The following is a 17,933-nucleotide window of genomic DNA, read 5'->3' as shown; positions in this document are numbered from 1 at the left end:
AATGGTCCCAACACACACACACACACACACACACACACACAGATCATCATCTCCCTCCGTATTCTTCACTCTTTCACTGCATTGTCATTCTGTTGGGGAGATAACGCCATGTGAACACATACACACGCAGAGGGAAAGCTATACCCGAGGTATTCCCACCACCACCAACAAAGACACAGATAATCAGACACTTCAGCAGGATAGAAACGGTCATTAGTACTCTTTAAAAGATATGATCTGTGTTCCCATGGGTTTTACTATTTCTAAATATCGGCCTACACTGACTCCAACACACACATCTGATCAGGTTTTCCTCTTGAACATAGTGTAGGTTAACATGTTCATCAGTGACAGGTGACAGTCCACCATCTCCCACAAATAAGAGGAAAAGATCATCATTAACGTGGGAACAATTAAAACTAATATGTTATTTCATACTCCAGCAAGCCATACAAAATTATACTATGGCTAAATGCTGCAAAAAAGACAATTTTTACTGAGTGGAACAATTAAACGAGTAGAATCATTGTGAATAATGGAACCAATTACAATAATACTTTAGTGGTTTAATGTAAATCTGAGTTGATAAACTACTTATTTCCATACAGTATATGGAAAATATGACACTAATAAACTACAGTTCTCAGAAAAATAAGCACTGTATTTCAAGAGGACCCAGTTAGACCACAGTGTGACAGGACATGACTCAGAGACTAACAACAGTAAGAGCAATGACAAAAGCCATATAAACCTATAAACTTACATAAATTATAATTTATACACTGCAAGGAATCAACATCTGGGGGGGACCAAATCTGCTGGGGGTAAATTTGAAAACTTATTTCCTATCATGTTATTTATCATATAAGCAAGTACAGCTGTAAGGTAAAGCTACTATATGAATATGCAATAAATGAAAGTTACCACCGTCTACATTAATCACAAATGCAATGCAACATTAATGAGTAACACTTTAACACTCAAAAAGATAGACAGTATGGTGTTTGAGTGATTGTAACTACACACAGCAGTTGAACAATGCCTCTGCTGGGGTTCACCACCTGACAGGGGCGTAAATATAAACAGTACAGGTAGCGTGGCTGCACTGGGGTCCAATGGATGGGGGGCACTGAGGAATGCTTGACCTCCACAAATGGAAATTGGAAACTGGCCCTTGCAAGTATTTCAGATTGCCACTTTGGAAATACACCTGCATTCAAAGAAGAACTTATATGAACTGAATATGGTGCCATGTGCTATATATGACCTCGAAAATGTAAACCATCTCAGTCGTGGTTTTAATTTCTTTCTCTTTGTTGGGGGGTAAAATGATCAACAGCAATCTCTTACAAAACAATATGTTTTTTCTCCATTACATATATAGATTAAAAACCCTATAAACTATTCAATTAAACAAATTATTTGTTATTGAGTGTGTGCTTCATAACTAGTACCATGAAATAAGACCAAGCACACTGTACACACTGGTCCTAGTTTTACAGTGTAAAACTAGGACCAGTGTGTACAGTGTGCAGTGTGCAGTGTGTTTTACACTGTAAAACTAGGACCAGTAGTAATAATAATGCCAACTTGTTTAGTTTACTTATGATTATCACGTTTGCTAATGATTTTTTTTCAGACAAAGTGCATAGTTGCATGTGAATGGACAGCATTTTTTTTTTTTCATTTTATTTTAGAAATTAGGATTTTTTTTTTAATCAATAGGGTGTATTGGGGAGACATTTTGAGCATTTGATTCTGTGTGTGTGTGCTGTCGTATATAGTGTATCCCATGAAGCACCAAATGTTGAACTCTCATACATAGCATCATCATAGGTTAATAGCTCAAACTTTGACTAGAAAAGTCTCATTGGACTTCATAATTCCAGATGAAGGTGAGTGCACATTTGACCTTGTAGTTGCTCTTACAGACATATATAATTTTGAAGTCATTTTGGGAGGTAAACTGAACCGAATCTCTTTTAGAAATGAATCACAGTGACTAGGCCAAATAACACCTCCAGTCATTAGTCGTTGTTCTTCTTTGTTCCCAAATGTAGGTAGGCCTATGATAGTTGAATTTAAATAAGTTAAATAACACTAATTAGCCTACTAATAAGCCTATAATTATGGCGGCACTGGCACTGCACGAAAACTCATTCAAGTCTGTATTGTGTGTGTGCGAGAGACAGAGACTGGTGGATCGACACAAGCACGCGCACCACGGACACTGTTGTGTCTCTGTAGTTATCTCTCTCGTGCACACATCACACCTGCGCGCGCCTCTCCCTCTCTCTCCCTCCCTCTCTCTCCCCGCCACTTCAAAGCTCTACTTGAAAGTGGGCTCGAGACAAGAGTTGTTGTTCTTTCCGCCTGGTGGTGCCACGCGCCGAGCATCATCGTCATCATCACCATGCCTCGAGGATTCTTGGTGAAGAGAAACCGGCGATGTGCGGCGTCATACCGCTCACGAAGTAACACTAACAACAAACCGGTACCGTCTGACGGTGACAGGAGCAACTGTGAGAACTTTGAGGCGACAAAACCGGAGGCCGGGAAGGAGAAAGGCGCGTTGAATGTTTTCTCCTTTGAACGGGCAGATGGACTACTCCCGGTGTCCCGCGAAGACTCCGCCGGTGTCAGAGAGGCTTGGAGCCCGCACGTGGAGTCTGCGCTGGAGGCGGAGGCGGACCGGCGCGCGCAATTACCGGAGACCGAGGAGCAGGTGAGCGAGGTGGACGTTTTGACTCCTGATAGTGATTTCTCCTGCTTCCTCCCTCCTCCTCCACTACCACCACGCGACTTGACCGTAACTGAGTCTTGCAGCCCCGTTAAACCGGTCGGCACGCGACTTCTGGAACACCACGAGGAAGGAGAGAAGCAGCCGCTGTTCCCCAGTCAGTGCCTGACATCATCTCCAGTGTCGGAGTTACCGGAGCTTCCATTCCTGGTGAGCTCCACGCCGACCTCGGTGTCCGCTTCTATCGAGAGGCTCCTCGCGAGCAGCAGCCGCCACGCGCCGTCCTACGGTCCCAGTGACAAATACGAGCAGAGTATGGGTCACGCGCACTTGTTCCCGCCGCTGACACTGATGAACCAGGAGCAGCATCACGCAGCGAGGAAACGCTCGTTCCTCGAGCAGGACCAACGCTTGAACAGCAACAGACACAACAAACAGTCCGTGGGAAACCCGTCAAAGAAACCCAAAGTGAACCGGAAACTGAACTTCGAGGATGAAGTCACCACCTCGCCAGTTTTGGGTCTGCGAATCAAGAAGGAAAGTCCCGAGCTGAGGAGACAGCGGGAGAAGTCCACTGCGCCCACCGGGAACCAGCCGCTGGGAGAGTTCATCTGCCAGCTTTGTAAAGAGGAGTACCCCGACCCTTTCTCCCTCGCGCAGCACAAGTGCTCCCGCATAGTGCGCGTGGAGTACCGCTGTCCCGAGTGCGACAAAATCTTCAGCTGTCCCGCCAACTTGGCATCTCACCGCCGCTGGCACAAACCCCGTCCGGTAAACAACCAAGCAGGAGAGACTCCGACAAACAAGAGCCAGCCGTTAAAAGAGGCACGAGGGCTCCTTCAGCACGAGAGGCAGCCAGTAGAGTTGGAGGGCAAAGAGAACGAGCTGCTGCGTATTAACACTAATCAGCACCACGGAGTGCTGGACAGCTCCCGCATCAGGGGCGAGCCGTCCCTGGTGCTGCTCCACGCTCGGTCTCGGGACAGCCCCGACAGCGACAGCCTCGCGCCTCCGCACTATGACTCCTCGCTTCATTACCGGAACCCGGTTGAGAGCTGTCTGGAGCTGCAGCAGCAGGTGAGAGCGGCGGACAGTCCACCCTCGAGCCTCCTTCTACTAAACGGCAACCCAGACGAGCGCGCGGAGCTGCAGCAGCAGCAGCAGCAGCGGCCGTCACTTCCTCATCCTCCCTTACCGTTTGTCCAGTCTTTACCGGAGGAGGAAGTGTTCGAGTGCCGGTACTGTGGGAAGAAATTCCGCCGGCAGGCTTACCTGAGGAAACACCTTGCCGCGCACGAGATGACAGCGCGAGCGTCCCCGCCCCCATCGTCTTATGGCCAGGCGCGCGAGACCGGTGGAGGACAGAGCCAGGTGTTCCTCTGTCACCTGTGCGGCGCGCGCTTCCCGTCAGTTGAAATCAGAGACAAGCACCGTCTGTGGCACGCGATGAGGGACGAGTTACTGGCGGGAACATTGGGAGGAGGACTCAGACCAGACGTGTTCCACTCGCAGGGAGACGAGAGCGGCGCCGGGGAGTGCGAGCAGCAGCAGATCTACACGTGCAAGCACTGTCCGTCCACATTCTTCAGCTCCCCGGGGCTCGCGAGACACATCAACAAATCTCATCCCACCGAAAGCCGGCAGGTGATGCTGCTGCAGATGACGGTGCGACCGTAAAACGCGCACGAGACACAGACACACTCAAACAAGCCAAACAGCATAATTTGGAAAAATAATCAGTCACTGGTTGTCAGTACAGGGAACATGTTAAATGTGGCTTTTAGCTGTTTTCATCCACACTGAAGACAACATTTATCTCAGCCATTGTTCTCTGAGGGCTGTGTGTGTCAGTTGTGGTCAAAGAGCACTATGCCTTTGGTTTAAAGGTCAGAAAAAATGACACTTATGACACTAGAAGGTTGCAGACGTTTTCCATGGTCATAAAACTGATAAGATGAACCAAAAGCAAGAGTTAACAAAAGTTTTCTGTGATGCTGAAAGTGCTGACAGTTAAACTGGAACTGTCCGTGGTGCTGAAACTAACAGAACTACTGAAACTTGTAGCCTACAAATGAACCACAACCCCTGACCAGGCTACTGACACCATGTCCGCAAACACAGATGGCTTCTGTAATCTCCCGCAGTTTGTTCAGTTTAATAGCATGATTATTATTAAGACAGAAATTTTAACATGACGGGAAATTAAAGTGACCCATAAAAGGGCTTCTGTCGAAATCCTAAAATCAAAACACATCTTACATCTTATCAGTATTTAGGTTGTTGATGCAAAGAGTAAAGTCAGTAATGCAATCTGAAGTCACGCAGTTTCTACATTTTTTATTCTCATAAAGAGAATATTTGTCCTGATCTGTATTGGCACAGATGATGCTATCTCTTTTCAGCTTCAGCTCTCTGTAAATGATTTGACATTTAATCACAGTAACTCAACTGTTGGTGAAGATTTGAGAGAATGGGACAACTTAAGTTTGACAGAAATGGCATTTTGATCATGACTAAGATAAGAGGGTACAAATTTGATCTGATTATACTGAAGCAATGATCAACACAAGTCTCTCTACATGAGGCAGACATTTAAACAGAATGTCAACATTTTTCTGTTGCAAAGTAATCAGATTACACTGAAGCCCAGGTGGAGTCTGTGTCACATTACTGACTGGTGTAATATGTAGTGACTTGTAATTACATTTAGAAAGTGCCCTTCCTCACCCCAAGAACTGGAGACGGAATCAATGTCCTAACAATATTTCAAAGACTATTTCATGTACAGTGAACAATAAAAAAAAAAGAAGAAAATAATCAGACAGACCATAATATGCCTTTTTATAGTAAAATAAATGTGCCAGTAAAGTTCTCAGCTATAAAATATTTTCATACAGAAATGGAACATTTAATGTTAGTACTGCTTGTAAAAGAAAATGTCTTTCGTCTTTATTGATTATATATAACTGTTGGAATATTTGCTAAATGCCTTCATGATGCTAAAAATGTAACTGTGGTTCTATGAAGCCTATACAATACTATTTTGATATGTTTGAGGTTGAATGTGAAATTTATTCTAAATTATTGTCAATAAATGTTAATACAGTAAGATCAACGTCCTGCCCCTTGACTTATTAATGTGGTTTTAAAGGTAGTGCGTACACACACACACAAATATATGAATGGATCCTTCAGTCAAGTGGTACGAATCATTTATTGTCAAATTCCATCATCGCACATCCACGCTCTCTGTGTCCAAAAGAGACATTACACGTTTACATACTACAGGTCTGACAGTAACATAGTTTGAGGAGTATGTGTGCGAGCGTGCATGTGTGTGTTGTGATACAGCTGTTCCATAACACATGCAGTTAGTACTGGACTGGAGTCATGCAGTATGTACAGTCAGTAGTTACATACATCAGCGTTGTCTCCAAACTAACATCTGGACAACGGCTGAACCTGTATGCATCACAGCCCTCACGCTCAGAGCGTCCATTGTCACGGGCACAGAAGTTACAATTTTTATATATGAAGGGACATTTCTGTGGCTAATGGAGGGTTTCTGTGTATTTTGGTTGCTGCCAATCATGGGGCTATAAAAACACCATCACGACTCCAGTGATTTTGTGGAGTCACTGGTATTTTAATCCTAACAGTATAAAGGAGTGTAAGGTACTGGGACAGAGTTCAGGATGTGGTGTAAACAGGTTCAGGTTGTCAGAGTGTTTACAGGATTAAACCAGGCCAATTGAGACGTAGTCGGTGACACGCAGGTGGTCTACATACAGCATGTACAGATCAGTCCCAGAGTGCCGTGGGGCTACGAGACCACGTGTCGCAACCAATCAATGGTGCTTTAGCCTCAGCATTAACAATAATTGTAACAGCAATAATTTAAAGGGACAACTCAAATCTCAGCTGACTTCAAATATTCACACACAAAGTAACACAATGTGAATTTGACCTCATATTACACTGGCAAATCTGTAACAATTTCAACCCCACAGAGGGGTAAAAAAAAAAGGTTTAATAATCCCTTTTCTCTCTACAGAGAATCTATGGCTGAAATCAAAAATCAAACAGTAACAGAAAATACAGTTGTGAATACATTTTCTCCAAGCAGTGAAGCATAATGCAAAACCTTTAACTCAGATCTATATTTTCAAATAAAGATCGTATATATATGTATGTTTCCTTTACCAGGAGTCAGGCCATGGAGAAAAGGAATTCATGGAGAAACGTGGCAAACAAGCCAGCATGTAAAACAAACGGAAAATCGTTCAATCCTGACAAACCCTGGAGAACCACAGCTGTGACCATTTATAAAGAAAACCCCTGAAGTACATGAATGATGTAAGCCAATCTGAAATCCTGTCAGTTTTATTTGAGCTGAGCTGATGGAGTGCTGAAATGAGGAAGTTAAATACACAAATGGTAGTGTTAAATTTTCTGGACTGTGATAACACGCGGATCCCCTCCATCCAGAACTGGAACTGGGGATGAGTCTAAATATAAGAGCGGACTTTAAAAAAAAAAGATAAGAAAAAAAAAGAGAAGCAGCACAAAACCATTCCTATTTCATTTCTAGGCGATGAATCTCCTTTCTCTTCTTCTTTGGCCTTGTTTCTACAGCATTTCTCTTTTATACACTTTGTCTTTCATCCTTCCACCACCACCAAGGTGGTGAAAATTAATTATATATATCAGTCCACAACTAAACCTGCCATAAAAACTCGTTTAGCAGTATGTCAACAATGAAAAGTGAGGAAAATGATGGCCTAAGACTTGCCGAATCAGACTGTGGTACCAAGGTTACGCACATCGACAGTATAGAAGAGCACTAAAATGAAATTACCTTTAGATTCCTAGAGAATGAAGTGCAAACTGGTTATGAAAAGGAAAAAAGCATAAAATCTTGTAGTGTCAACCCATTATAAGTGAATATGTGGTCTCAAGTTAAACCACAGTTTGGCTTTGGCAGCTATTCTCACATTACAGTATATACACAACAAGCCTCCTCACACTGTACACATCCTTATAGATATTCATATATCTACTGTATATATATATTTATACTCATACATATATAGATATACAGAATATATAGTCAAAGGAACAAAGAAAGAAAAGCTGTGGTTCCATTGCATCAGATGACAGAGCGACACTGAACTTAAAAATACAGCAACATTCTTGTTCGGGTCAAAACATATTTTACAGTCAATTAAAAAAAGGGAAAAAAACCCGACAATAAATTGAATGATCATCAGTGCTTGTCCACATTTTACAGCATGAGCACACAAAAAAAAACCTTAACGTAACAAGTGCTTCCTCTTTGATCTGTTTCTCTTATTAATTTTGGAGAAAGTGCTTTTCTCTCCTTTATCAGACAACCAGTCGCTCCATCTTTACTTTAACACTGATTCTCACATCGCCTCGCTCCAAGGGTCAGCTCTCAGTCCCACAAGTTCAAAGAGGGGATTTTCTTCTGGATTTCAACACAGAACATTTTTGGCTTGAGAGCGCTGCCCATCCACGACTTAAGTTTTTGTTTTATTGTTACCAAATGAATGAGTTTCTATTTACATTTTATAGACTGAATAGAAACTGACCCCTGCCTTTATTTTTATTACAGGCCTAATTGTGTACTGAGAGCAAAAATAGACTTTTATCTTGCTTTCTCCATGCAACACTACCGGTGCACTCATTCAGAATTCATTCTTTTTATATCAAAACTCATGATTCTGTCTGTACACACATGGACCAACTATAGTACAAATATACAGATTCCCCATAGCAACATCCGACCTCTGCTGTCTTATTCCTCTTTGTTCGGCAGGTTGATCTCATTGAATGTGCTCTCCAAAATAAAAACAAAAAAGAAAATAACAGTGTATAATGTGGCACACGTAAGCTTTTAACAGTCCCGGTTACACTGGCGTTGTGCGATTTCTAATATGGCACAGATTATAATGAAGTAATACTGCACTGCTCAGGCTGCACTTGTTCAGCTGTTTCTACTGTAACAAAGATCAGCATGCTGCAGCACTGGGTTCTGAGGTTTTCAGAGCAAAGCCAAGGATAAATTCAGCAGCTGTGAGCAATTTTCAAATAAACGGACAGTGTAATATAGTCCACAGAATACTATTACATGTGTTTTTGAGACACAACACACAACTGTGTGACAAAGCGTTCTGCCGAGGCAGATTCTACTGACACCCCATGACTGTTACGCTCATTCATGAGAACATCACCCATCATTTTCCCTATTGGAAAGGAATATATATGTGAATTCCCCACAGCGGTTAATTTACATGTGTGTCATGGTTCATTTTTGGTACTTTTAAGTACAACTGCAGACCAAATTTCCTCTGGAGAAACACTTTTGCTCGATCTGTTCGGACTGGGCTGTGTAATGTTGTTACAGTTTAAGTCTTATTGGCCGATCCAGAGGAGCGCCGCAGCTTCATCGACATGCGGCTCTTGCTAGTCCGAGGAGACATGGGGGACGCAGAGTCGCTCCCGGCCTCCCCAAGAGCCGGACTTTCTCCCCGAAGAATCTCTAGGCAGGAGCCTGAGGAGGAGGAGGAGGAGGAGGAGAAGGAGGAGGGGGAAGGCATGGGGTGAAGGGGCAAGTGAAGAGGATGGATTGATGGGGGAGGGAGGGATAAAGGAGACGAGGGAGGAGGCAAATAAGTGATTGAAAAAAGGGGACAATAAGAAAATTACATCACGCCCCATAATATTCTACTGAGCCAGACTGCACAAACTCCTACAGTCACACAGGCAGGACAGACAGAATGATGGACACACACACACACACACACACACACACACACACACACAGAATAACGGACACAGACAGACAGAAAGACTAGAAAAACAGGTAATGAACAAGCTCTATTTGTAATCTATACTGGGTTCATTTTAAATCCCTAACACCCCTCAGCTTGCTTATGTCCCAGAAAAAGAGATTTTCTGTTTTAAGATGTTTCTTCCCTGTGAGGGCCTCTGGGACTACACGTGTAATAAAAATCTACATCAGTTAATTTGTTTTGACACTAAATATTTAACACCCGCCTTTTGCTATATTTTGGTGGATTTAGGTTAGACAATGTACTGACACTGCCTATCCACAAACAAATATCCGCTAATTCTTCACTGGAGCCTGAAGCTCGCATTGGCTATGATTGGTGTCGGTTCAGTTTTTAATGGAACTAGATGGCACTCAGCTTGTGGTGCTCGAAGTGCCCCGCCCCCTCAAAAAAAAAAACATTTTAAAAACTCAACAGCAATGTCTCTTTCCAGAAATCATGACATGGTTACTTAAGATAATTTACAGACCTTGTTGTGAGCAGTTTCATGTAGGATTTTCTTTCTACCCGCACCAACTGTATCATCTTGTAGAAGAAGATACAGCTATATCCTTGTTAACCCCAGCTAACCTTACAGCTCAGCCAGGGAGGACGCCTCTTGTCCATGAGTAGATGCACATTTCCTTCTGTGTAGTGATAAGTTTGGCTGGTGTGGTTCGCAAGAAAGAAAATAGTTCCTACATGAAACTGCTTACAAGGTCTGTGGATTATCTTGAGTAACAGGATCATGATTTCTGGAAAGAGACATTGCTGCTGAGTTTTTCAAATGTACTTTCTTGGTGCTTTGAGCACAACAAGCTGAGTGCCATCTAGTTCCATTATGTTGGAGAAAAGGCAGACATCTCTAGCCGATATCTCCAACACTTGGCAACTCACCCCAAAACGGTCTAGATCGATAAACAGCACTACAGGTAAGAGGAAAAATTAACTGTACCTTTAAATTAAAACCTGCTGTAGTAGTGATGATCACTAACTGGCTGCAAAGGTAGATTGGAATTTTGAACCTGCACTCTTGACAAATGTCAAATAAAACACTGTTGATACAATAGGGTTAAATAATCAGGTTAAAAATGCTTCACAAAATTATCATGCATCACGTCTTTTAAAAAGGAGACACCTGTCTGACTTTACAGTTTATATTAGCTACTGAGCTTATGTGAGCACTTGGTCAAAAGATGGAGATAAAGTGCATGAGGTAGAAGGACTAGAGTGAATTTCTATCTATATAGCATACCATTCACAGCTAGCATGAAGGACCTTCTGCGTCAGACCCTTCCCCTTCACCCTGAGCAGGTTAAAGCTGTCTAGTGGTTTAGGGACCATCATATACAAAACACTATGCTCCTCTAAAGTGGTGGAGGAGGAGGGGAGAGGAGAGGAGAGGAGAGGAAAGGAAAGGAAAGGAAAGGAAAGGATGGAAAGGAAAGGAAAGGAAAGGAAAGGAGAGGAGAAGAGAGGAGAGCATGAGAGAAGAGAGGAAAATAAACAAAAGCAAACAAAAGTAAAGGAGAAGAGGGCCATTAAAGAAGAGATGGGTAAAGGGAAGCAAGGGGAGCATAGGAAAGAAATAAATACCAAAAAGGAGGAGAGACAAAATATAGGGAAAGGGGAGAAAATAAAACAGTCAAGAAAGAGTGGAGAAAGGAGAAAAAATAGAAGGAATAAAAAGAGGAGAGGACAAAGGAGCAGTTTAGGAGAATGATGAAGGTATGGTCAGAGAAAAGAAAGCAAAAAGAAAAAAATGAATAAGAACAAAGAATAAGTTGCACATGAAGAGAAAAACAACTCAAAACACTGAACAGACAGAATGGAAAGACTTCACAGACACAAACAGACTGACAACATAAACACTGCACACAACATGTACACATGTGATGATACAGAAACTACATTATCTGTGTTTTGCTTATCCCACCCACATTACTTATTTCAAATGCAACAATACAAACAACTCTACTGAAGAAGAAATAAAAGTTAAATGTTAGTTTGAAGATACACATTCAATTTGTTTGTGTGTATGTGTGTGTGTGTGTGTGTGTGCGCACAGTGCTACAAACCAGGAAGAGAGGAGCATACAAAAGGTTAGAGGTAAAGTTTCAGCAGGTCAGTGCAACGTCGCAGGTTAACAGAGCAAACAGGAAAACCACAGAGTGAGTGAACAGACGAAAGAGCAGAAATCTCACATCGTTTTATAAAGGACATCTCACTTTCTTGGTGCCACTGAGTGTAGTTTGGTATGAAGCAGATCTAGTGCTTAAAGACCAAAAGTCAAATATGGTGTTAAATAAACTGTGGTGTTGTTTCCAGATGTAGCAGGCAGACAAAGTTAGTGACTATCTGGTGAACACAGTGACGTATTTAGCAGCTTCAGAGAAAAATATTTCTCTCAGGAGTTGGTGGAGACCGAAACGGAGCTAAAGGAGAGTGAATACTGATGCATTGCATTCATCAGGTGGACACAAACATGACTCCAAATGAATCAGTGGAGCTCCGATACTACGATTCACCATGGCAACAGGTAAATTAAAGACAGAGCCACCATTTCAATCCAGTGGTTGTAGAGATATTACAAATTGGAATTACGAGCTCCCCCGCTGCACCTCGGCAGGATTATGACAAATTTGTCATGTAGTTTTTAAGAGCCTGTGTCAGAGCGAGGAAAGTGTCAGTAAGTTAAAACAATAAAGCTTTACTCAGTGCTGTCCATTAATTAATTATTAAGACCATACGCTACATTACATGTTAAATATATTTGTTCAGCCGTAGTCTGGTGGTGACAAAGATAAAAAACATGGTTGAAGATTTAAAAAATATATAAATCAAAGACATAGAGACATGGCTGTAATTGGATCCAGTAATAATGTGGTTGCTGATTTACACTTGAATAGAGTAACAGGCTGCAGTGGAGCATTCAGTGGCTTTATTTCAGCTACTTGAACAAATGTAGTAAATTTTAACATTTTAAATTAAACACCTCTACAACACGTTCAGACTATAAGCAGTCTATTTAAAAAACTCATGTTCAAATTTTGCAGCAGCGCCACCATCCTGCTCACTCAGAAATATGCACATATAATGTCCAATATTACAGGAATTATGTTCCATCTGTGCGACCAAACACACCACGACTGATAGAGAACAGAGAATCTAAAGCGTCATGCAGACTTTTATAATTTAAACTGAAATGACACATTATGAGCAAATAACATTTTTATGGACCTGCTCTGACAAACTTGCACCTGTCTTCGGTGTCACAAAAGAAGGACATGCAGAGGTTTGATTCTGAGCTGAGGGCCCCTTGATGTTGTGTAATATTTGAATGAGAGGGCAAAAACTGCTGTTCAAAGAAACAACTGACAGCACATAAAAGTGGTAACTTTAAACAGCCATCCTGAGTAACAAACTAATATCTAACCAAGATTTTGATTCTCACACACAGTAAACCTCTGCTAATTAATGTGCTTCGATACGGACTGAGTTTAAGTTACCTCTCTTTCTGAAATAGAAAAAAAGAGTTCCCTCATCTCAGGGTTAACCAACTCAGAGTTGCCATGACACATGTTTTCTGGAATACACCACAGATATACAAATAAGCAGCAGTTTGCTAACCTGTTCGCCCTAACAACCTGATGAGGTAAAGCTATCACACTGCTTTATCATTTAATAAATTTTTAAAGTAAGGCAGATTCAGACCCATCCAACAGGTCCAATCTTTGTGTGTCTGTTATCAAAGTGAAACGGTGACAATTAAGAAAAAAAGCTGGGACATAAACCAAGTGGGAGAAGGAGGGTACTAATACTACACCCACTGTGCTTCAGGATAAAAAGTTACATAATGAAACTGCTCATTTTTGAGCTCAATAAATAAATATCTTTTGCCTAGTAACTCTCAAACCATACTCAAACTACACCCACAGACGAGCTGAAAATGACATTTCCTTTTAAATATAACTACCAACACATGCAGACCTGCTTAAACTGTGGAAAACACAGAGGAGAAAACAGAGAAAATTTGAGAAAACACAACATGGTGGAGAAATCAGAGGAGAGCGTAGGTTAGGTTGAAATGTCAGTAGCAAGAGCCAGTCAGAACGGGGTGAGTCAATCATGTGTCCAGGCTTACCTTTTAGCTATAGGCAAGTGAGACATTACGATCTAAAGGAGGGGGGGACAAAAAGAAAAGGAAGAAGAAACAAACAAACAAACAAAAAAAAACCCATAAACAAAAATAAAATAATATAATAAATGAAAATAAAAAAGGGGAAAAATTAAACAAAATGAAACAGAATTTGTTTTTTGAAAAACAAAAAATGAACAAAATAGGTGAAATTAAAGAAGAAGAAAAAAGAAAGAGAGAATGGTTGATCATTGTGCTGTTAAGGGAGGGGAACCTGTAAGTTAATGTCAGGAGAGGGAGGGGGAGATAGAGAGGTAGAGGGAGGTAGAGAGAGGTAGAGAGAGACAGAGAGAGAGATGGAGGGGGGTGTAGTAATTTGAGCAAGGTTTATTTCAGAGCACAGGATTATTATACTGTCCGAATTTAGTCAAAAACACAAAATGAATTCTGAAGATTCGACATGATACACACATTAGGACTGAAATATCAGGCAAATTTAGATGTGCAAGTACTGAACTGAGTGGCTAGAAATGTGTGAGAAATATGTAACCCTAATATCTCATTAGCCGACAAACATGTAAATCCTGTGTTCTGAAATGACATTTGGGGCTGAACAACACACTGACTACCCAATAAAGAGAAACGTACTACTTCTGACAGGGGATTTCTGTACCATAGAAAATTCTAAATCTCGGGTTGTGTTTAATGTTATTCAGCCTCAAAGCAGGTTGATTATTATCACTGTACAATTATTAATATTTTTGACACAATAGCTGGTCAGAGGAAAAGCAGTTGGACAAGGAAAACAAAAGTGATCAATTACACACATATTTAGACGAACACTCAGTCACACCTCTGCTTGATCAGTGAAGAAACAAAGTTATACATCAAATCACTATACTCCTACAAACTGATACACTGATAAGTAAGATGGTCTACGTCACAGTTGTCGTCTTTGTTGCTTCCTCTTTGTAAAGAAAATGTGTGGTTTAGCTGCAAAATTAAATTACTGCAAATAACTCGATTACATTTGGGACACACAATTTAAAATTACACTTAAACAGACACATTACAGACAAAAATGATCAGTATCTTTCTAATATACTTAACAGGATACATATGAGAGTCATACAGTAGAATAAAACTCCCATGTGCATGCCTGGCATCTCTACGGCTGATCAGATGTCAGCTAATTCCTCAGAGATGCTCTGGAGACAGAAGAAGGCTGATCACAGCTTTGGACAGTAAACAGAACTCAGCAGATACAAGACTGTGAATCAGACTGTGTGCTGCCAGTATGTGTGTGTGCACAGAGAGATGCTGGAGAGTTGGTCATTTGCAATCCAGTATTATTGCACAGTGCTTTAAACTGAACAAAAGTAGTATAGTTAACTTGCATTTGTTCTTTGGATGAAATCTTCACATTTCTTTAGAGTAAATCACTGGAGAATTAAAGGGACAGTTCAGGTCTTTTGAAATGGGGTTGTATGGGGAACTTATCCATAGTCAGTGTTTTACCTACAATAGATATCGGCCGGCACGCCCCTAGTTTGGAGAAGCAATTTTGATTTTAGCCTGCTGAACACGGGAGCTTCTGGTCTACTGCTGCCTTGATCAGTTCGTTTGTTTGTATTTTTGTGTCACTTTGGTGAGGCAAAACTAACCCTTTTAAACACCAAAGTCACACAAAAACACAAACAAACTCCACCAGCAGCTCCTGTGTTCAGCAATATTGAATAAATGTTTTTCTCAATGAAGAGAGTGATGTACTGGGTTCAGTTCCCCACCAGAAATTTCTGTCTGACAGCGAAGTAAAGCAGTAAAAATATTCTAAATATAGCTGACACAAACTGTTGCTGATTTTGTTCAGGTGGCACTTTTTTAGGTGGCTAAAATAGGTTTTGTTGCAGCCCCTTCCACAGCGGTACATTGCTTATTTAGCTTTGTTGGAAAATTAATGACCGGTTCTCTCAAAGCCTACCATCAAGGTTTTGACTGACAGGTGCTGTTGTTGTATAACATTTATCTGGTTACTGGATTTCACAGAGCAAAAGGTGTCTTACCTGAGTCAGAGGGCAGGTGTGTGCAGGGAGCAGGACTGTAGACTCGAGCTGCGTAATCCTCAAACGTGGTTGGCTCCTGGTGGTGCTGTACGATAGTTTCTAGGTATCGGGCTCGTTCCTCATAGCTGAGGTCAAAGGTCAAGGTCAAACAAAAAAGAAGACATAGATACAAACAGCACATGAAAGGAACGAGAAGATAAAACTAGAATAAAATAGAATTGGAGGTGGTAATAAAATCTTTGGAGCTTTGTTGAGTCTGACAAAATAGCCCTGGTGATGTCATAGCGATGTCATCAGTGTTATCTCAGTTTAGGCTTGGGGACAATAATGCAAAGTCTGTGTTACAAACCGGAGGTGTTGAATTTAAAAGACATGGGTGTTCACTAGGCAGGGAGGGTTTCATCAAAGGCTATCTCGATGCATTATGGGAAATGTAGGATGCAGTGTTTTAGGAACGTGACCCATGCTAGGAAGTAAAAGTCGGGATATCTCGGCCTCCGCTGCACAGATTCATGCCATTCTTTTTTCAATCTGTTTCCCAAACTCCCACACCTTCAAGTAACAACTAAATCACTGAAGTGCTATAGGGAGAATATTTTACTCATTTGGTATTGTTTAAATGAAATTTTCCTAGATTAATTTATCTTTCATTAATCTGCACATCCATCCATCTATCTACAGACCGTCAATTCATTACAGGTTTAATCCGCACATATGAAAAAGAAAGCTTTAACTAAATATTTCAGGAAAACAATGTGATATATTTACACTTTAATTACTTCAAGTTGCTTCTTCTGTGTCTTGTTCATCTACCAAATGTATGCAAGCGGAAAAAGAAATTTCTGGGGTACCCCTAGTAAGTGTTGTAGGGTTACTTTGTTTCTAAATAAAAACAATCTGAAGGTTAAAAGAAGAAAATCACTAGAAAAGAGCAAAGAATAAAAAGTGACAAAATAAAAAGTAAACTGAAAAAAAAGAAAAAAGAATTCAACAGAGTAAACAGAGCAAATATAAAAGAAAATGAACAGACAAAAAAGAATAAAATAAAAAAAATAATTAAATGAGTATGCAACATTTTTCAGATAAAAACACCATGTGAATCTATTGAGAATGCTGCAGCCAAAGGAAAAAAAAAAAAAAAGGAAACCAAAGCCCTTTTATCACCTGCTATTACAGCCTTCAGCAATGAATTCAAAGTGAGAGGCGCAGGGATTCAGCAGAGAGCGGAGTAAATGGAAACCAGGACTTCAACTGTCCATCTATTAGAGATAACCTCATTGATAGAATGACATTTACCCTCTCTTCCTTAGTCCTGCTCATGCATCCAACCATAATGACAGCCATATGCAGCCGTTATAGTCTCTTGGACACACACACACACACACACACACACACACACACACACACACACACACACACACAACTCAGTCCTATCATCTCCCAATAGTATTACCATTTGCTCAGTGAGCTCCAATAACCAAGGATTTTCAATGAGAGCAATGTGTGTGTGTGTGTGTGTGTGTGTGTGTGTATTTGATAAGAGTGGTTGTGAACAGGCACAATGTGTGTGTGTAAGTGCATGTGCCCCTGTTTGAGTGTGTAATGGGATTAACCCAATGAATCTTCAGAATGAAATCTGTGTGTTTATACCTCTGTGTGCGTGTGTGTGTGTGTGTGTACGCTGGTGCGTTGTGAATGGGTCGGCCATCTGTAATAGTTCCCATGGGTTTTCTATTGGGTTAGAGAGCAGGTCTATGGGCCTCAGAAGGAGAAAGATTCAGGTCTAATGGTAACTGATCCAGTTAGAGACAATGATAATAACAACAATATGGCTCCTTTAAAGTGGAGGGACAGACTGCGCTGGCAGAATTTAAGAGAGAGGAGGAGGGTAGAGATGGGGATGAGGGGGATGAGAGGAAAACGCTGGCAAAGCAGAGAGGAAGAAAACTTAAATAAACTTTGGACAGATGAAGCAGTCTGTCTTACATTTTACTGAAATAAAACATACTTGATTTCGCAGGAACTTAGTGGACTTTAAAATCTAAAAATAGCAGTTCTCATTTCAAAAATGCTTCACTTGCTCAAATTATACTGACAAAGGCAAAGAAATTAATGGAAACTAATCAGCGAGGGAATGG

At 41.2% G+C, this 17,933-nt stretch overlaps 2 protein-coding genes across 8 annotated transcripts in view; one reads left to right on the top strand and one right to left on the bottom strand.

Moving 5' to 3' along the window:
* The first annotated feature begins 2,358 nt into the window (after window positions 1-2,358).
* Window positions 2,359-4,567, top strand: insm2 (insulinoma-associated 2). Its single transcript, XM_033643181.2, has one exon. The coding sequence runs from the start codon at window positions 2,414-2,416 to the stop codon at window positions 4,415-4,417; it is 2,004 nt and encodes a 667-aa protein (XP_033499072.2). The 5' UTR covers window positions 2,359-2,413; the 3' UTR covers window positions 4,418-4,567.
* A 4,455-nt stretch (window positions 4,568-9,022) lies between these two features.
* The window catches only part of ralgapa1 (Ral GTPase activating protein catalytic subunit alpha 1), a 76,872-nt gene continuing 67,961 nt past the window's right edge, over window positions 9,023-17,933 (bottom strand). For 6 of the 7 annotated variants that reach the window (XM_078174909.1, XM_078174912.1, XM_033643180.2 and 3 more), the window contains 2 exons: window positions 15,796-15,920; window positions 9,023-9,314 (listed from right to left, as the gene is read on the bottom strand). In XM_078174909.1, the coding sequence (XP_078031035.1) occupies window positions 9,169-9,314; window positions 15,796-15,920 (271 nt within the window). In that variant the 3' untranslated portion in view covers window positions 9,023-9,168. Of the gene's footprint in view, window positions 9,315-13,738; window positions 13,771-15,795; window positions 15,921-17,933 lie in introns of all 7 variants that reach the window. The other variant, XM_078174911.1, reaches the window with a different exon arrangement.

Source organism: Epinephelus lanceolatus, chromosome 15 (genome assembly GCF_041903045.1).
Source record: "Epinephelus lanceolatus isolate andai-2023 chromosome 15, ASM4190304v1, whole genome shotgun sequence".
NCBI lineage: Eukaryota > Metazoa > Chordata > Actinopteri > Perciformes > Serranidae > Epinephelus > Epinephelus lanceolatus.
This window is presented reverse-complemented; position numbering and strand designations above follow the sequence as displayed.

Coding starts and splice junctions, on each gene's coding strand:
- insm2 (XM_033643181.2), top strand. CDS start 2,414: ATGCCTCGAGGATTCTTGGTGAAGAGAAACCGGCGATGTGCGGCGTCA.